The sequence below is a fragment of the Chrysemys picta genome, chromosome 8 (assembly GCF_011386835.1).
Source record: "Chrysemys picta bellii isolate R12L10 chromosome 8, ASM1138683v2, whole genome shotgun sequence".
NCBI lineage: Eukaryota > Metazoa > Chordata > Testudines > Emydidae > Chrysemys > Chrysemys picta.
In genome coordinates this window covers 11,255,830-11,277,591 of record NC_088798.1, presented here as the reverse complement: position 1 = coordinate 11,277,591, position 21,762 = coordinate 11,255,830, and the positions used below count along the sequence as shown (strand labels likewise).

At 37.4% G+C, this 21,762-nt stretch overlaps 1 protein-coding gene across 2 annotated transcripts in view; it reads right to left on the bottom strand.

The window, feature by feature from the left end:
* Positions 1-4,802: 4,802 nt before the first annotated feature.
* SCP2 (sterol carrier protein 2) overlaps positions 4,803-21,762 on the bottom strand; it is a 45,267-nt gene continuing 28,307 nt past the window's right edge. Inside the window, exons 12-16 of one of the 2 annotated variants that reach the window (XM_042851432.2) lie at positions 19,853-20,006; positions 16,450-16,543; positions 11,825-11,954; positions 9,041-9,120; positions 4,803-5,697 (exon numbers count right to left, since the gene is read on the bottom strand). In XM_042851432.2, the coding sequence (XP_042707366.2) occupies positions 5,602-5,697; positions 9,041-9,120; positions 11,825-11,954; positions 16,450-16,543; positions 19,853-20,006 (554 nt within the window). In that variant the 3' untranslated portion in view covers positions 4,803-5,601. The remainder of the gene's footprint in view (positions 5,698-9,040; positions 9,121-11,824; positions 11,955-16,449; positions 16,544-19,852; positions 20,007-21,762) is intronic. The other variant, XM_008167914.4, reaches the window with a different exon arrangement.

The following is a 21,762-nucleotide window of genomic DNA, read 5'->3' as shown; positions in this document are numbered from 1 at the left end:
GAGTTTGTGATCCTGCACTGAATGTATGGCCTACATTTTCAAAGGTGATTAGTGATTTTAAGTGCCCAAATTGAGACACCTTAAAGTGGCCTACTTTTCAGAAAGTGCTGAGTTCCTACACTCTGAAAATCATCTCCCCTTTAAGTGTCTCAAGTTGGGCACCCAAAATCACTAATCACTTTTGAGCAGTTAGGCCTATGGTTTTAGGTGGATCTATCAAAATTCCACGGTGCTTAGCTTTGTCTTCAAATCAGGCAAAACAGCTAGGTTCAAATCCAAAATTCAAGGAGACAGAAAACAAAACAAAAAAATCAGGGGCTCTGAACCAAAAGTGAAATAGTAACAAATTCCTGCAAGCCAAATCTGCTGAGTTAGACACAGCTCTGCTCATCAGCTCAGCCTTGGAAACATGGATTTGATTTTCTACATGTACTGAAACATGTGTTTTGCACATTTTTAATACAAAATTCATATATAAAAATTACATGGACTTTGCAAACATATAAAGATGAAAAGATTATGTCTGTCAACTCTGACAGTGTTTCTTTACCAGTGGTTAAATGATCAACAGCTTAATTTCAGTTGATAAAAATAGTGACATATTTCAAAAAGAAAAAGATTATTCATTGACGCCCACAAACAAAGGGGAAACTTTATAAGGTTTAATTGCTGAAGCTGAAATTTCTGCTCCTATGAGCTGGGAACCTGAAACTACTAAGCCTGAAGGAGAAATGTTGGGTTTTTTTAAGGCCTTTAATACCAAAAGTTATTTTCACTATATAGAAGAAGCCAGTAGTCAAACATTTCCAGTGCAATACTTCACTGCCTGCAAGGGAGAATCAGAGAGATGGGGGAAAGGAATCAGGCTAACACAGAAAGATGAAAGGTACTTGAAATAGCAGCTTGCCAGAGTTGCACCACTTCATCCAGTTTGGAGCACTCTGTCAATGTAGAGATGCACACATTCTGAAGATCAGGAAAACAGATGATCAAAAGGCCTGGAGGATCTTAGTTATGAGATGGTAAAGAGCTTAAGCCTACGTTGTTTGGAGAAGACAAGGTTATGGAAGCAAACAGGGAATCTTCTTGCATGTATAGGTTCTTAAAGAGGTGACAAAGGCTTCGGTAATCTATTTATTTTATGCAACATATGAGAAACACATGGGCAGTCTGGAAATGAAAGACACATGCAAACCAAGTTTAGGTTACATCAAAGAAGGACTTGCCCCCATTTCCCATCACCATGTATGAAGCAAGTGATTCTTGGGCACAAGCAGAGTTTAAATCACCACCAAATTTGGGGTCATGAAGGAATTTCATTCTACCACACATAAGCAGGGAACTTACTGGTTTTCACCTCTCACTAACACTTGAACAGATTGTTCTCTATTAGGATAAGATGGGGGTAAACATCCCATGTGATCAGATTGTTGTGGCTGTAAAAGGTAAGAACATTGCACAACGGGGGAATCCTGATGGTGTTTGCCTATTTCTAATATAGTACACAAAAACACTGTTGTGAGAGTTAAGGTTTCTCTATACACAACACACCTAACACAAAACCAAGAAAACAAAGTTAAATCATCCAACACAATATACCTTTTATTCTTCAACCCAAAGACACACATCTCACTACCAGAATGACCTTTATAACAATGCCAACACTGCACAACCTTAACTCTGCCCGTTAGGATGCCAACTTGTCAATATCGCCTTCCCAAGACCACCACCAACATTAAGAGCCAAACTTCCCCCAGCATTCACTCCTACTCTCTATTCTGGAAAAACACTCATTCGTATTTGGGGAAGAAGTTAAACAATTTTCTTGAAATTGTTCAGAAAATTCAAGCTATACTCAGGAGATTATATGCCGAAAGTTTGGGGCAGATGCACTGTTTTTCCCACAAAACAAGCTTGAACTTCATTTTAACTGCAAAACTGAACACAGCCTTAACTATGACTGTACAGTGGTGCTGGCATATGATGTGCTGCTAAGAGCAAAGCTTGGGCTACTTAATTTCTCCAAGCCTGAGGGGTTTTAGAAGAAGCCCAATAAAAGAGACATTAAGGAAATGTGTATCTTATTTGCATTACATCCAGTAGTATAGTAGTGGAGAAAGAGTGAAGGATTTTCCTCCTTTAATGCAAGTTATGACAAGGAGATGAGGAGGGAGAACAGCAGAAGGATTGAGACAGTAGAGTGAGAATTCCAAGGTATTTCTGCCCTTTGGCTGCTGTTCTGAAGTGCTGGAGAAAAATCAACATTCCAACTGAAAGATCAGGGCCTTGTGTAAAACCTAGGATTTCTCTGCAAATTCAGGTCTTAGATCTGGATGCTCTTCAACTCGGTGGCAAACATTTCTTCCCCTGCATCCCTTTCCAGCGTACTTGATAAAAGTGAACCAAACTCTGCACAAATTTCTTTTGCATGTCAAGCAGGCTTTCCTTTTATATCCATGTTATGCTATTTACATCATCTCTATTTGCAAGTGAGTGTTTCTGTCCCAATCCTTGATTGTTAACAATTGCTGTGATCTATATCAGTTCATTACCTACCTTGTTTATACTAGGAAGTTTATCCACTGGTGAAAGGGGCAGGTGAACCAGCTCTGGAAACCAAGGTTAACTGCAAGCGTAGCCAGGACCAAACCATTTTAATCGTTGTTTCAGAAACCATTAGATTGAGCATACCGTAAAATGTAACGCTCTTTTCTGAATGTATTCAGAAGTACAGTGGGAATGTAAGGTACTATTATAACATGACAATGAATATACCAATGGAAGAAACTGGCAGTATCACAACACATGGCAAGATCCCCAATGTTGTGATTTTGTTTCACTGGATCATATTGTGGCTTCAGTTTTGAGCAGAACACTCTGAGGATTCCAGATATTATGCAACAATATAGCCTGCATTATTTTAATGTAGGTACAATTAGAATGTGTCATTATTACAATGTACTGTATCTTGTGCGTATACCAATTACATCCATTTCCTTTATCATTCTAAAGGGTTCAGTAAATACTTCGTCTGCAGTTCCTATATATCAGGAGCAAACATTATGCGGCAGATAGAGGCCTTGAAAACTGGAGTACCAAATTGAAATTTTAAAAGACTTTTTGCTCTGAAAGAGTTCAAATCTAATTTTTCACTGAAACTGTGTGTCAAAAATGCTGTTCAGAGTTCATCTGCTGAGTACCAAAATGTAAAAGGGAAGTTTTGTAGAACAGGAACAGTCACTTAGTCTTAAGAATAAGTGCATGATTAAATGCAAGAGATTGCTTTCTCTGACTTCAGTTCCAGTTTTTGCTAATTTGGATTATTTTCAAGTAAGGATTGTTTTAGGATGGTTGAGATATCGTCTGCAGATAGGCCCATGACTGTCAAATGTGTCAAAATACCCATGAGCCTGGTGACTGGGTATGTTTTTGATCTATAAACTTTCGGTGCTTGAAATTAGTAGCATTGGGCAGTTATTTGTTTGCATAAAGGAGATCTATCCAAACCCCATTGGATAATGGCAGTGTTTTCTGAAGGGAAGTTGCTCATTTGGATTTGCCAAGAAATTCTCGAGTAGCTCCAAAGGGTAAGAACCAGTCAGACCACAATCTTCAAAAAAATGAAAGTAAAGAAGAAACCACTGCTTCTGGCGATCGCTGCTGGCCTCTTGCCATATGCTGCCACAATGACTGACAAAAGGGGGCAGGCAGACAGCAATGTCTGGAATACAGCAGCTACAACCAAGTGACCTCTAGCCAGTCAGCAACTCTGTTGACGTTTAATAACTGAGCTAACAAACCCACCAGCTAATCTTTTCAACCACATACCAGCCTCATGAAGCTGAATGAAAACCACCCTGAATATCAGCCTTTTTGGTTTTGTATTCTTTTCCCATTTTTTACTAGTATAGGGATACCTCTATCTTAACATGCTTGTACTTGGGTTTTGGGTTGTTGTTTGTTTGTTTGTTTTTAACTCCAGAAGATAGCTGGTAGTGGGCATGTGGATAGAATCCATAGAGTATTTCCTCAAACACCTAAAACTGCCCCAGGTTAGCATTGCTATCTAAAGGATCGCACATATTTCAGGGTTTCAGGGTCATATGCTTAAATCCTGAAACTTATTTTCATCTAAATTTTTGTAACTGTTTTAGAGGAGATGGGAAAGATTGTTGCCTAATCATCTGTCATTTGGGCAGGGAATGCCACATTGGGCATCAGAAAATTTCAACCTGGGAGTGATTTGACCCTTCCTGTTGCTATGACAAATATATCAGTTGGCATTGAAATTGACAATGTCCTATTATTTTGGGGCTGATAGCTAAGACTGTCTTCCAAATGATTAGGTAAAGCTTTTTTAGAATTTTAGGTTTATTTGGTATGATTTAATCAAACTGATACTTAGATTAATTCAAAGATTTGATGTTAATTCATTTTATTTTAATTTCATAGAATCATAGAAGATTAGGGTTGGAAGAGACTTCAGGAGGTCATCTACTCCAACCCCCTGCTCAAAGCAGGACCAACCCCAACTAAATCACCCCAGCCAGGGATCTGATTTGTTTATATGTACTTTATGCTTTTTGCTTGTTTAGTTTAGCCAACAAATATATAAAATCAGAACATTATGTGAGATATTCTTCCCCAGACACTGGGTTCTCTACAATGAATCCTGCAGTAGATAACAGACTACTCTGTCACCCACTTGGTGGTGGTCCATAGAAAAACTGGCCCCAATAGTCCTCACAGTATGCACCATGAAAATCAATTTGTATAATAAAATCTGACAAAAAAGCCACACAGAATAGGAAAAACATATTTAATTTTCTATTAAACATTTGACCAGAATACATTATTTCTCCAAAACCGAATAAAAAGGAATAAGAATTTTTTACAGTATTCGGTAAGAACTTAAAAGAATTATCAGCTCTAGGAACATTTTATCAATAAGTATTTAACCAAAGCAGATGCTATCTGATTTTCCTCTCAATCTTATTTCAAGGTGATGAGGCGTTACAATTAATGCTGTGAATCTCAAAGCAAATCTTGGTCTGACCACTAATTTTGAATGTTTTTATTTACGTCTAGATTTTTTTTTTTTTTTTTTTTTAATTTCCAAAGCAGTAGAATGGAAAATATTTTAAAAGAAGATTCCTAAGAGTTTAAAAAGAGTTATGTGGCTGTAGAGATTCCTCTCATAAAATAATTTTAATTAAAGAACCAATTTGTTAGATTTAAGTTCAATGACAGCAAAGTGACCTCTCTCATTAAAAATACGTAAGGCTTTTAAAAAAAAATTCAGACTGGTTAACACCAAATGTTGTTAATATAATTCCTTGCATTACACTGTTTATAACCATGAATGCCTCAGTTTAGTCTAAAGTCACAATTACTACATTCACTTTGCACTAGACAGATATATGGAGTTCAGCAAGACAGTACTTAAATCTCTATTAACGTTCTATTAAGTTTAGGAAAGATGGATTTGATTACCCAGATTTAGAAAAACCTGTACTACTGTTACTTTCAATGTCTAGTTCCACTCTGAATTTTGACAAATATATATATCAGGTCTTGTGTGTGAAGTGCAGTCAAATGAATTCAAAGTTTAGCTTTGCCTGGCTGAAGCTGTAGGCTCTGAAGCTTCATAGCCATGCCCATGTTCCCAGAAATCTTCAATTTACCTTGAAAGAAAGCCTGCAAAGAGGAAATGAAGAATATTATTTTGTCCTTTGGTTTTGATGCTTCTAATCCTTTTAGGTGACAATGTCTTGTCCTTAGTGCACCACTTCATCCAAAGTTTATACTTAATATTCGGAGGTTTTAAACAGTATGGCAATACAGAATATAAAGACTTTGTAGCATGGGCTGTAATTTCTTTACAGACTAAACACATCACCTCTGCGGCACTTACATTAGACTCAGTTAAAGAATCGAGGAAAGGGAAAAAAATTGTAGAGAAGCAGGCATATAACAATTCCCCATGTGAAAATGCTGCATTATAGACTGCTTTATGTTTTGTACCTTTTAAATACTGAATCCAAAATGTGATTATAATGGAAATCGCCAACCCCAACTGTCTGTGAAGAATGAACAGAATATCTAGAATAGAGGCCTTTGAGAATTAGGTCCCAATCCTGGAGAAATGTATGCATGTGAGCAGTCCCAATAAAATCAATGAGATGATTCACATCCGTAAAGTTAAGTGCATATGTAAATCTTTTCAGGATCAGGGCCTGATGGAACTTCCTGAAGTTTATATATAGTGCTACGTAATTGTGGTATCTAAGCAGTTAAGTATATTAAATGTCTGAAGTCTCTTTTCCTACATAAGGAAGGACTTGGACTCCACAAAAGCATGTTAGAAGCCCTGAAATTTCAGTGACAGACCACAAAACAGAGTTAATGGTTACTTCAGACAAATTACATAGAAATATTGGAAAACAAAACTGTATTTGGAAAAATTAGGATTTCAATATTCTATCGAAATATATTACCAAGCTTGGCAAAAAAGTTTTGGGGTTGTTGTTTGTTTGTGATATTCTCAGCTTTGCACAGCAAGTATACAGTGCAAAGAGAGAAGTTAATTTTCATAAATTTCATTAAGCCACCATCATGTATGTTGGAGGGGGCTGGTGATGAGGAAAGCCAGACATTCCCAAATTGAATGGGATGGCTAACTATGACTTTTTTTCATTTCAGACCGCATGTATGCCTTTCTGTATGCCATGAAGCCTCCTCAGAAGCGATTCATAGGCTACACACTGGAGCTCACCGTGGAACATGCTTAACATCAGCTGAAAAGCCTTCCCAGATTGAGCATTATTGATACTACTGTCCCCAAACAACATTAACTGTAACGATATGATTCTGATAAAGGCACTTTAGGGTTATGTGGTGCCTGATCAGATTAAACAGATTTGTAAAGAGATTTTTTTCTCTCACCCCCATATTGTATCAGTACAGGACAGTTAAGGTTGTTTGGATTTCTGTACTTTCACATATTTGGATATTTAAGTTTAAGGTTAAATCTGAATTCCTGGGTTTGCAACATTTGTTATTTGGGATAATTAGAAAATCCCGATAATGTATTTTACCCTAAATTAGTGGTGGGTAAATTCAACCTTAGCTCCATTTTATCACACTGTTAGTCTGGGAATTTCCTTGAGTAATTTTAATAATAAAACTCAAGGGAATTCCCAGACAAAAAGCGTTGTATATGAACCACAAGCAAGAATCCCAAAGAGAATGTTACCCTGAGATATTTCTGATGATTTGAAAATATAAAGTATCAACTTAAAATTAAAAATGATTTAAACTTTTAGGCCAGATTCCCCAGTATGTTCTGATGGCTTTATGCCACTCTGAAGCACAGCAAATCAGCAAGAGCATACTGCCCAATTCAACTGGGCTTTTTTTGGGGGGGGGGGGGGGGGGGTGAGGAGGGTTTTTTTTTTTTTTTTTTACAGCTGCTTTGCATCACCAGAGCAGCACAAAACAGCCACAGCGTGTACCTCTGTTTCTTTCTCTCTCTTCTTGCCTAAGTTCTCCCTGCTGCTTGTGCCTGCCTCTATCTCCCTGTACACAACACCACTTTCTCCCTCCTTTGTGCACCCCACAATCCCCTGCATACAGATACTAATTTCCCCCTCCTCTTCTCCTGCAACCTTCAGACCTCAAATTTCCCCTCCTGGCCTATCTGGTGAGTACATCCAGTATAATGTGTAGCTTTTCAAAACAAATTGTTAGGATTAATGGTCTTTTTTGCCTTTATTTAAAAAATGAAAGTTTATCTGTCACAGAGGCTGATTAATAAAAATCGGAGAGACTCAAGAATCGCCCTCTTTCTCAATGGCCATCCTCTCCCATGGTTTTCAATGGGACAGAGCATTAGCTGCCACCCTCAGTCAAACTGACCACTGCCAACACTTGTTTCCAATAAGTGAAGCTCCCTACACTATCAGAAGGCAGAGAGGAACACTATGGGAAACAATCCCTTATAAAAATGACCATCTGAGAACAGCCAATGTCTTCCATCCTATTGAAAATAATGGGAGATGACAGCCATTTTGAAAGAGACCAGTTTTATGTAAAATTCTATGCAGAAGAACAAAATTCTTCAAGGAGAAACTATCACTTATGAAGAACAGGGGGAAAAATGACCATTAATCTTAAAATTGTCTACAAAAATAGCCTGCACATAAGATTTCAGTGAGTTTTTAAATATCAGAAAAGTGTAAAACATCTGTGTTATTCCATTATTAAGATTATTCAGGACAAAGATAAGGTCCAACATCAGGTGCTAAATTACTCAAAGGACTCATTTTAAAGTAATAAAATTTGCTTGTAAACTAATTAATATATTTGCTTGTAAAGTCTCACAAAATTGTAGTCTCTATTCAAAGAGTGAATGCTGTGATTTTGGTGAGGATATGCTGTATTCTTCGTACACTACAACCTGGTTGAATCTCTGGTTTAAGTGCAAAAATGCTCAATTCACCCTTAACTATGGAACTGTGAGTGGCACTTTCATAATTTTCTAAATGTCCCAGTAGTGCAGTTACAAAACAGCAGGAATTTAATAAACAGTTTCAAGAATGAGTAACATTTTTAGAAGGGATATATGACTAAAGCACCTACAGAATCTTAGAATTGTGGCACAGTAACTGCCTTGTTTTAGACTGTTCAGTACTTAGGTGTTCTGTGACTAGTGTACTTTCTGCTATTCATTTCTTCAGCATGTAGCCTTGTCATCATAAGGCTGAATAATGAAGCAATTCCAAACAGGAAATTTATTCATTGCACTTACTGATTGCCAGGTAAACATTCTGCCAAGTACACTGGAAGTACATTAGTGTAAAAACCTATATTTGCTATCCTTTAGAGCTAATAGGTGTTCAAAAAATACTCTTGCATAAAAAAGTATTGATCACTTAGCCAAAAGAATCCAGAAAAAAAATACAGGTGTTGCTTCATAGCCTATGTAAAATAAAAACAATTCTAGATATTCATCTTTTCATTTAATCTTCATTTTACTTACTGTCTGTGGATTTATTTTGCCCGTCATTAAAGCCAACAAGTCAGAATCAGCCATTGTAATTATACAGTCAGCTTTCTTATCTGTAACACATAACAGAGACAGAGTTTGACTGTTTAGCTTCAAGTTGAGAGAGACAGAGCACTCTCAGGCATGAGTCACCTTAAAGCGCCTGAGAATGTAGAGTAGTGGAATGATATTAAAAGAAGTCATGGTCTACAGGGTCACATGCTGCTTATTAACAGAGCTCAGCAGAAGTTGGAAGGAAGGGATAAAATATGAGCGAGCCTCATTAGCAGGTACAGCAGCATAGGTACTGCATAATCACTAACAAATATTTGTAGGTAAGTGTCAGAGGGAACTTGATTGAGAAACCCTGTTACATAAGGATCAGCAGGCGTCCCAGACAGGGCTTTACAATATAGCCTAGATAGTCAGGCAGTATTTAAATCTAAGTATTAAAGCATTTGCTACAAAAATAAGCCCATTAATAATAAAGGGCACTGGGATTAGATGGGCTGGAGTACAGCAATAAGATTTAAAATCTTTCTCTAGACTGCTGGTTGAGGAGACCCAGGTCACTGGCAACTGGAAGTTGCTAATATCTGAGGACTGTTTGGGGCCTGTAAAGTGAGTCTGTGATCACAATCCAGTTCCAAAAGGATTCAAGTCCACCGCAATAATCCATCACAATTGTTAATCTCAACTGAGATGAGGGAGAGATCCTCAACCACACTTTAGCCCCTTTATGCTGGGGAAAGGATCAGACATAAATGGCCTCTAGAAGTCCTGGCTGGTTGGGATTTCCCTATTGCTGGCACTGCAGAAAAACAACTATAAAACTGTCTTATGAGGACCTCTTCACATATGCCCAACTACAGGGGGTGTGCCAAATGTGGGAGGGAAACATCAGATGTGGGTCCAGCATGCAGTGCAACAGTGATCCTAGGGGCCACCACAGCCCCCAGAGCTGCCTAGGATCAGGAGGGATCAGGGGCCTCTTAAGGCCTCCCCTTCTCCTGGTTTGCGAGTTTTGTGTTTATAACTCTGAGGGTATGTCTAACATTGGAATCAAAGACCTGCAGCTAGCTCAGGTCAGCTGACTCGGACTCACAGGGCATGGGCTGTGGGACTAAAAATTGCAGTATAGACGTTTGGGTTCTGGCTGGAGCCAGACTTTGAAATGCTGCGAGGGAGGAGGATCCAGACCCCACGCTCTAACCAGAGGATCAACATAGCAATTTTATAGCCCTGCAGCTCAAGCCCGAGTCAGCTGACCTTAGCCAGCTGCGGCAGTGCCACGGGTCTTTTATCACAGTGTAGATGTACCTTTAGAAATGCAGCACAGAACTTCACCTTCAATGGGCATGACAACATCTACTCTACATAGTCCCCCAGAACAAGCTTGATGCTTATTTGCAGGGAAGGGAAATGTCACTTCCTGTTCTGCTCTTGGAACTACATAGGGGATTTTAATATTTGTGAAAGGTGCTGAAAACTAAGAAGTATTATTTCGTATTAGGTTTGGGAAACATTATTTAATTCCCCATTCACTGAGAAACAGATCCTTATGTGATTAGTTAAAAGTTAACTCCAGGAGTTAGATTCATATTTTTTCACCCTTTCGATTTGTATTGTGAACTTAATTTTTAAGTAGAAATAAAAACTTTAACTTGGATTAGATGTTTATTTTCTCCTGAGGCAGTTCCTACACAAACTCCAAGTTGAGGCATTTCCTGCCCAGAGCTTTTCAAGAGGAGGCGTGCGTGTTCCGTTTTCCTTTGTACATTTCTTAACAAAAAGCTCACAGCCACAGCTGCTGAGTTAGTGCAACCCCAGGAGATTTCAAGATCTCCTTAACCATAAACCAGCTGAAAATGTTATCATCTATTTCATCTGTATCTGTAACCACAACGCGTTTTCACTGACTTTCTTGAGTGGATTTTAATTATGACAAAAGATAGGCCAGTATCTGTATATAGCATTGTTCTTTAATGCATTCATAACAGAAAGAATAACGACTGAAAACATCTTCTCCTTAAACTAACAATACCTTATTTAAATTCTGTTAACTCAGCTGCAGGTTTATGTCCAAGGACAAAATTACCAAAAAGACATGAACCATCCAATTCTCTGAAGTACATTCAGTGACCAAGTTTGAGATATTTTTACTCCACAGCAGTGGACAGGAGAATGTCAAATACTTCCACTCTTTCTGTGATACCATTAAATATAATTTCCCCCACCAAGTTTTGTACCCTTACCCATGCAGCCAATGTTGATTTATCTTGTAATCAGTGGGTGCAGCAATTCTGGACCTGGGCCAGGAATGCTCCAATTTGCAGCTGCAATTTGCAAAAAGCCTGCCCCCCAAATTTCAAGAACAATCTTCTATCTGTCCATTCAGGCATTTCTAGGATATCCACTGGTGTAGTAGCTACCCAGTTTTGTTTATTCTGGCATTGGTCCTTCCAAGAGTCATGTATGTTATAATCTCCTCAAATACTCCTTATCTAACTGGGAAGTCTTAAAAAAGTGTCATAGGAATCATGAGGACAGAAGGAGAAGAAGAGGAACAGCACTTAATCTTAGCCATATCCAAACAATGAGGATTAAAACTTAACTTCATTTGTCAATGATGAGGTGGGGATTTTAAAAATAATGTAGTTCTTGTTTAACTAAAGAAGTTCATATTTTGTACGTAACTTTCAAGGACCTGATGGTTCCCTTTCATTCTGACAATATGGGTTATACCAAAAGACATACTGTAGAGATAACAGCACTGACCTGAATTAATATCTACAGAGCCTTTACCATTTTTCACATCTACTATCCAGGTTGCTTCTTTACCATCAGGACCATCTTTTACTTTGAAGGCAAAGATACCACCAATTTTCTTGACAAAATGTTCTCCTTCCTGTAATGATTATGCATAAGTTACATTTGATGTAGTGAATCACTTCATTCCATCGGCTTTGGCACAATTAAAATAATTAAAATAATTTGTTTTAACAGATGTTTACACCAAGTAGCAATAGATGAATCTTTCAACCTGTTATTAAAGATCTATTCAATTCATTCTGCTAAGCTTAATTAACACGCAAACCTGAATTTACATACTATAGATATTGTACATAAACACTCACTCTTTGGAAGTTGAATATCTGTTAAATTTTGAGACCATTGGTAATATATAATTGCTTTAATTAATTTAATCATTCCCCATTTTTCAGAGTTACCACCTCCCAACACACTGATAAAAGTCTACTAAAAACAAAAAGAACAAATAATTCCAAGGTCTCAAATAACTGCCATTTACAAATATAAGTTTAAAAGCAAAGATCAAATATATTATAAAAACAGGTAAATATTAATACTTGCTTGGAAGTTATAGGCTTGCCCTATTATAATTTTTGCTTTAAGCTTGGAAAAAGGCCATGTTACTGTGGAGGAAAATCTAAAGGGGGCCTTAATACTCTGGTCAAGCTAGTAGGCCTAAAGTATTGGCCGAGCATGTTTCCGTTTTTTCAGGGCCGAATGGAAAGTCCCCAAAATGGAACAATGGCTTTCTGTGTATAAAGGGCATGAAGAGGTGGAATGGAAAAGTCCCTAAACAGAACAATTTGCAATAGCCAAGCTTAAGAAATATATAACCGCAATAGTACTGTTAAAAAAGTCAAACTGCAAAAGAACCAGACTGTGAACAACAACAGGAAAGGCCGAATAAGGGAATATGATTATTCTTTTTTGCTTTTGACCTGTATTGATTTTGCAATGTATTCCAAATAAGGTAATTAAGACGAAAGTATGTGTAATTTGTTTGTGGTTTTAAGCTTTAAAAGCTTGTGTGTTCCTTGAATCAGGGGGGCAGCTCCGATAGCTGTCACCCCCTGCACGCTTGTATTCAATAAAGGAAGCCTGAGGCTTGTTCTGATCCAAACACAACACGTGGTCGTTTTTCCACAACATTACCATTCTTTCATTATATCAAGATAGAAAGCAGCAAACACCAAATAAAAGCAGAAAATTATTAACAGTAACTAGGTGAGCACAATACACAAAGATCAACAACAGAAAAGGAGGAAAATCAAAGACTAAATAAAGTAACACATAAATGCAACAGATTAGCAAAGTTTGAATGAGAAATACAAAGAAATTGAACAAGTGGATAAGGAGAACAAAGTGAGATATAACAAAAACATAAGAGACTTTAATTAAACAAAAGAGAGCGATATAACCCTTAAGGACAAAAATGGACAATATCTCAATATCTAAAGGACAAGTATGAGTTATGGCAAAAATATATCAAGGAACTATGATGACAGGCCTGAAAAACCTCAACTAGAGATCAATCAGGGAAGCCCACCAACAACTGATGACAAAATCATGGCAGCAACAAAAATGCTTCTGAATGGAAAAGCACTAGGATGTGATGAAATACCAGCTGAATTGTTAAAAAACATAGGAGATGAAGGGTTGAAAGCCCTGGCATAGGTAATGAAGAGTATGAATGAAGAGTATGAATGAACAACTTCACTGTGTATCAAAATCCCCCAAAAGAACACCACTATGGATTGTAAATACTATAAAGCAATCAGACTAGTATCGCATGCGTCTAAGACACTTTTGTGAGTTGTTCAAGACCAAATACAAGGAAAGATTGATAAGGAAGAAAGTGAACAACAATATGGAATCAAACATGAATAGGGCACCATAAACAGCATTATGAACGTGAAGCTTATCTTAGAAAGATCAATAGAAATGGGGAAACAGCATACTTGTGTTTCATTGACTTCTAAAAAGCCTTTGAGGGAACCACTACAAATTTCTCAATATAGTAAGATCTGTAGGGACTAATGGGTACAAACTCCCAGTAATGAATGGCATTAGAAGGCAATTATATTGGGAGATGAAAATGGAAAACCTAATAGAGGTTAAGAAAGATGTGAGACAAGGTTGAATAAAGTCAGTGACATTATACAACATTCATGGCAAGTATTTGATTACATTAATTGAAGAAATAGAAGGTTTTAACATGAATGGAAAATGGGTGAATAACATTCGCTAAGCAGATGACAGTATTGTTGGCTGATTCAGAAGACGGTCTGATGAAGTTAGTGAAGATTATATATAAATATGGCAAAGAATATGGCCCAGAGTTCAATATGGACAAGACAAAAATTATGGGCGTATCAAGGATCCTAGGAAAACGTGCAAGATTCCAGTGAACAGCACAACTATATAGCAAGTGAGAAATTATTGCTACTTAGGAAGCATCATTACAGAAGATGGAAGATTGGATACTGAAGTCAGCACCAGTACAGCTAGAGCAAAAGACATTCTGGAAGAATAAACATCTGATGAGAAGGGACATGAATCTGAAGATTAAATTCCAACTCATAAAAACTTGTATTTGGTCTGTGTTAAATCACAACTGTGAATCATGGACAGTCAAAGAATTAATAAATAACAAAAATTCAATCCTTCAAATTATGGTGTTAAAGAAGAATTCAGAAAATATCATATATAAACCACATAACTAACTAAAAAGTACTGGAAATGATTGGCACTCAGCAAAAGTTAGATTTTTCTGACAAGAAAGTTTTTATTTCAGGCCATATTTTAAGTGTTTGAGAGTGCGATGCATGTTTACAGGCACTGGAAGGGAAAGTTGATGACAGAAGAACGTGAGGCAGAAAAAGAAGAATTTAGATGGATGATGTGGTATCCTGGATGGATCAAAAAGACGATTCATCCACAAAGAGATTAGCAGAGGACCATACAGAATGGGCTACCAAAGTTGCAAACCTCCAGTAATGGAGAGGCCATATTAAAAGAACCCAGTGAACTACTAGCACCTGCCTGCAACTGGGAGCAAATTGTTTTAAGAACAAAGAACAATTTGATATTCTAGAGTAACCAAAGTGTTTTTGTAACTCACTTCACCTTCTGTGTACCAGAAGCATAGCCTAGCAAATTCACAACAAATCACATCAGTTTCAAACTTTATATTACTAATGAAGAGAACTGGACTCTTATATGCTTAAAATTAAGCACATGCTCAAGTGCTTTGATAGACTGGGCCAATGTGCTCATCACCTTGCAGGATCGAGCCTATAATGAGTAGCTCCTCTCCCAGCAACCTGTCAGAGGTGGAGGGAGGATGGGTTGAAATTTTGCAGGCATAGTAACAGCAGCCTCTCTCAGTCCCAAAATCCTCCATAGAGTTGGCAGAAGCTCCCCACACTCACTCCACCCAAATTAGTATTGGTGAGCTTCCCACCCAGCACACAGACCCCTTAATCCATGTGGTTATTGTCAGTTTGGGATAAGGGCATCTGCATTCCCTCTCTGTGGTCCACTCCAGGAATACTGCCCAGTGAGGTCTCAGATCTCTAGCCATCACCTATCTCTGGGCAGGAACTCTTGTCCCACTCTCTTACACATGGGGGTTTAAGGCTGCCCGGCCCCGTGTCACACTGTAATATCCCCAAAAAGCCATCTGTCTAAAGGCTAGCACCTGGGCTGTGCTTTCTCTCTGAAAACAATGACAGGGTTTTTACCAGTGACCACACAGATCTTTCTCAGCAAACAATAGGACCAAAAAAGCATTAAAAAAAAACATGTAAAAAACAATAAGAGTTCCTACACAAATGCTAAAACCTTACCAGAAGTCACCCATCAGTCTGATGGGGCCCTAATAAGACAGTCTTTCCAACCTTTCCACAAGGGTTGGTGCCCCCTTGGAGAGAAGGTCCTGTCCATTTGCTGGATCAGTAAGAAGGACCTGTATCAGTTCAGCTTTTTATACCCAAAGAGTCTCTGGAAAACCCAGTTTGAACGAGTATATGCAAACACCCCAGAAGGTGGTGCTTTGGAGTTGTTTACATATCCCAGGTTATTACCTCCCACAGTTTTTAGTTCCAGGAAGAACTGTGATAACCCACCCCCAGAGAGCAGAACACAATCATACATAATTCATCCATAAATTTAGTACAATGGTCCCCAAAAACACTGCATAGGATTGCAATATCTGTCACAGTTACCACCTACACAAGGCTTCCCGCTCCAAAGTGTGGAGTGGCAAATCATTCACACACAGACACCCAACTGTCAACAGCAACAACCAATTTTCTCCCTCAACACACATAGTGATCCTCTTAGTAGACTTAAGAAGGGGTCACATCTTTCATTTTAACAACATGCCTGGATTCTGCAAACGTTGATGCACCTTACACTGAACAGATCTCGCTCTGGACAAATACATTTTTCAAGTCTTTGCATGCAGTGAGGCACTTGAGGTGTGAATTAAAGCTAGATGATGAACCTTATCTCTGAAGCCAAAGCATAACAAATAAAAAGTTAAGTCTCCCATTATAAAGACTTTAAAAAAAAGAAATAAAGGGATTTACCTCTTCAAGTTTCTTTTCAATCTCTTTGAAGACAAGATGGGCCTTAAATCCATCAACAGTTGCTCTGGTGGGAATAGCCTGGATGCGCTGGCTGCTGAAATGAAAGGAAACCACTCATTTAAATCACTTAGGCTGTCTGTCACTGCAACGTAAACTCAAGTTATCTACATTCAAGTTAGCCTGGCTCAAATGAGAGCAGCCACACTATAAAGTAACGCTCAAACTGCACAGAGTGATTATGTTAGCAGCTGATGAGTTATGCAAACTCAAGCTGTAGCCTATACCCCGACAGGCCAGCCAGCAAGAGTTAAAAGCACCATCACACTCAAGTTAATGGTGGGGGGGGGGAGGAGAGGGGAGCGGGGGGGATGGGATTCAAGCTATAATGCAAGTTAACTCTGCAGTAAACACAAGACCTTAGAATCATGTGAAGAACCTAACAAATAACCCTCTATTATGTACAAATCCATCTAATTTAGAGCTACATATAAAGGCACCAAGTTCTGCTCTCATTTACCTGGATGTATACCCAGAGTAACTTTTAATTATTGGAGCCACTGAATACAGTACATCTAGCTCTGATGACTTAAACCAAGATTGCACCAGTATGAAATAAAATATATTAAGATCTTTATGACCATGAAATGCAATAGCTTTCCCTTTGTTACCAAATGTTAACATATCACACTACAATTGCATAGCTAAATGATGTGAACAGAGGAGCCTAACTTTTTTAATGCCAACATCTGACATATGTTTAGTGCAATTCTTCTATTAGACGTCTTTTACAGGCAAAGCCTTTTGGAAAAACAACATTAATAAGAAGGCAGCAATTGATAGCTGTCTAGATTTTAATTTCTATACTTTGAAAGTTATCTTCAGGAAAATAGAAAAAAAATCTCACGAGCAGTTCCCCCAACCAAATTTTTGTAGGATGATAATTATGTCAAAGAAAAGTCAAATAAATGGGTTGTAGTAATAATTTCTAATTGCAGTTATTTAGGAGGAACACAATCAACTGAGTTTGCAAAACCTTTCCTCCCACACAAAGGAGAGCACTATTGTCAGTAACTCAGGATATGCTAGCAATGTAGAGACAATGCAAAGACTGTCCTTGCTCCAAAGAGCTTACAATTTAGAAAGACAAAAAAAGGGGGGGGGGGCGCAAGAAAGTAAATAATTGTGGCAGATAGGGCCATTTCCTGCAATATAGGTGAAAAAAACTAACTGAATTAAGTTTAAGTATCTTTGGAGTCCATTATATTAAATGCAAAGGTTAAGTATTATTGTGGGCCCGGATTGTATGTAACCTCTTTAGGGGGTAGAGGTGATGTGAAACCTGGAAAGGGTTATGAACTTCAAAGGGCTATACTGAAAGTGGGCCAGACAAAAATGGACCTTTGGGACAAACAGTCAAGCAGTTTGCCTGGGAAATCTCTATAGGAACCTGAACGCAAATTCCCCATCTCTGATTATGCAAAAATCCAGTCTTTTGAAGCTACACCCTGAGCAGAAGACCATTGTCTGCTGATTACCTATTCCCAGAGTCTCAAAATTAAAGGTACAAGCTATATAAAGGAAAGACTGAACTATTCACGATGGTTCCCAAATCCTTTTATTTTTATGGACTGGCATATTTTGGTACAACCCCTGTTCACATTAATAATTTAAAACTACAACATATATAAAGTTTTGAAAATAAAAACAGTTTGGAATTGCTTTACAGGAATGGACCAATTATGCATTTACAATGGTATGGCATTCTACAACCCTGACCAAAACTGGATGAGCCACAGGAAGGTATAAAACTTCTACAGTGCCACTTAAATATGCGTATTATACAACAAAGGAATTGCTCTATGACCACGCCTGATAGTTCACCAATGAAAACCTGATGACCCTTACAGCTGCTATAGAAGATATTTTTATTCATATAGATTTACCATTTTTAATCTTACCAAATTCTTGGCCTAGATAATCCCATGACAGAGTTCCTCAGATTAATATACCTGTTTAATGTTTACCACCCCCCCTTATCCTTTTACTATGGGACCAGAAAAATATGAAAACTCAAATGGACTTCCGTATACCTTTCATTCATTTATATATCTGTAGCGTATCTTCTCTTACTTTTGCCTGTCTGAATTATGAAATTCTATATCCTGTAATCTCTCTTTGTATGGAAACTCCCTCATATGCCTATAATCCCAATTATCATTCTGCTGTAAGAACACGTATACATACACGTGTTCCTAAACTGGGGGGGGGGGGGGGTTATGCCTACATTACTCTTTTTAAATAAATATTATTGCAAAAATATTTGTACAAGCAAAAACACCAATCCCAATTCCTATGCAAATATTCCACATCTGTTGTCATCACCAAAGCCATCAAATATTCATATCACTATCAAAATCTGTGATAGGGATTATTAAACCCTTCCCAATAGTAAACAAACTTCCAATAAGTAGTAACAAACCTTACACTGCACAGATTTTGAAACAGGCATCTCTGTTGCTAGTAGGATTGGAAATCCTGGCCCCACTGAAGACAATGGCAAAACTCCATTAAATAAGAACCCCAAAGAAAAATATCAGGCGCTTGATAGTTTAAAAAACAAAATCCCACTCACATGTTCTCTGTGAAACTAAGATTTTTCTACTACAAAAAATAACTGCTCTTGAACAGAAAAGGCATGAAGCTACTGTTTTATTTCGTATTTCTTATCTAAATAACTATTATTTGTACATCTAAACAAATAAAGGAATCTATGACTATTGACTACAATATCTAGGAGCGGTCAGTGACCTGTGCATTCAAACTGGAGCATTTTGAAGTACTAAAGGTATGAAGGTTGTAGCTTTCATGCTGCTTTCTGGCAATTTAATTGCAGTCTTAAAACGTCTGGAGTTTTACAAGAATCATATCAAAGTATCAGTGCTAGTTTTTCATATCCCTTTTCCTTAAATTTATTTAGAATTTTGGACATGGAGACAGATACTTATTAGAACACAATTAAGGGGGGGGGGGCGGAGAAGCCATCATGACCAACACCAAAACCACTATAAAAGTTGAAATAGACTGCAGGAATAATTGCTGCACATAAGCATTGAGAAAGAGTTGTGCATTCAGGAACTGCATTTTTCCCTGCTGTGAGGGAACACACATAATCCAAGCAGTCTATTTAGTAGGGTACTGAGAAAACTGTATTGCATGTGCAAAATAAGCCAATTATATGCACATTTTCATTTCAGCACTACCAAACTGGATCTACCACACTATTTAAACATTACATCCTACTTTATGCTGCACTCAAACAGAAAATCTCTGTCTTCCAAAGTAAAGAATAATGCTACCTCTTCTCTGATGACATTTATATAAATACAAATAGATAAAGGCTCACCGTACAGCTTCAGGAAAACCCATTCTGTATAATGTTACAACTACAGCACCACCAAGACCTATGTTATGTTGCAGAGCAACCTTTGCACCAGGAACTTGTCTCTTCCCAGCTTCCCCTCTTAGCTGCCAGCAGAGTTCAGCACACTGAGCCAGACCTAAAAAATCAAACACAGAGAAGACAGATCTTAAAACATTCCAACTATTGCAAAAGCAAGCAACAAATACAATAATGTTTCATATCATGCTACCTCTTCAGCAAACTCAAATTTAAAGAACTCCAGTTGCCAAAATCCTAAGAAAAAAAGCCTTTTTCTTTTATTTTTTTATTTTTATTTTTTTTTTAAACAGAAGCTTAAATGGTAATATCTTTTATTGGACCAACTTCTGTTGGAGAGAAGTTTTCGAGCCACACAGAGCTCTTTTTCAGGTCTGTGTGGCTCGAAAGCTTGTCTCTCTCACCAACAGAAGCTGGTCCATAAAAGATATTATTAATATCCTGGGACCGACACAGCTACAACTACACCGTATACATCAACTGAAAGGAATACAAAAACTAGGAGTGCTTAGGGCTAGCAAGTTATACTGATTTTAAAATGAACAATCTTAAAAATGCTGTTTTCTTTTATGTCAAATCCAATACTGACCATGACTTAGGTAATAATATTATTTAGCTCTTATATAGCTAAAATATGGGATAATATGACAAAGTGTTTCAATCTATTTTGAAAATATTTGTTTCATGAAGTTTTAGTACACGTCAAAATGTAATACTGTAATAAGATTGCTTAGACAAACATTTATCATCACTGATATAACACTTAATAGAGAATTATTTCTGCACAATACAAAACTTACCATTTGATAATTCTGACTGTAGTTTTAAAAAGAACAAGCAAACAAGGACACTATGAACCTGGGCAAGACTAAAAATTGACCAATACTCAGAGAGTGGTGCTTCTGGAAAGCTTTAGCTTAAAGAACACTGTCAACTTTAATTTTTTTTGATAAAGCACCCTTTCAATTGTTCTATAGGCATGAACTTTCTTTTTTTAATTCCTTTAAAAATATTTAATAATTTTTGCCTCCCTATTGAAATTTGTAAAGATCTTTTCAGCAATTAAAAAACTAACTATATAAGTAAAACAGTGAAGCAGAATATGGCCTTGGATCGAAGGTTCATTAAAATCAATGGGAATTCTTCCATTGATTTCAATGGGCCTTGGATTGAGCCCTATTTGTTGATACGTTGGGGTACCTAAATTTTTTGACTAATTTGCCTAAGTTTATTTTAAAAAGCCCACAATCACTGTATTTGTCTGTACTTTCATCTCCCTTGAAAGACAGGACAGAAATTGTGCAACTTCTCCAGTGAAATAAACCCCGCAGAGTTAGCTTTATCCTGACTTTGGAGCTGCAATAGTGGCATATTTTAGTACTCTTATACCCGACTTTGGGCTTCAGGCTGTCTCTCTTAAGTAATCTTTCGTTTTAGAAAACTAATATTTTCACAGTTTTAGGAAAAAGAAAAATATATAGCATATACATCTGTGCACGCATAGTCTATAAACATACGAGTTTGTGACTCAAAGTGATGTATTTTTCACTTTCATCCCCTTCAAATGTCCACTGTATGGAAGATTAGTTTCCTTATTCTTTAACCATTTTATGGTAATACCTTCCAGATGAAGTCATTACTCAGAATGTCAAATTCTGGCCTACCAACGTGAGGGTCCCTTCAAGAAAATTCCAATTCTTTAATGAAGGCTTTATTACAAAAAACAGCTGCGTGACAGTGTTTAGTCTTTTAAAAGAGACTAAGTTCTGAAAACCATATAAAGAATTTTTAAGTAGTTCTATTTTTCACACCTTGATGGCAGTACTATAAATCCTTCTGCTAAAAGTCTGTCAAAA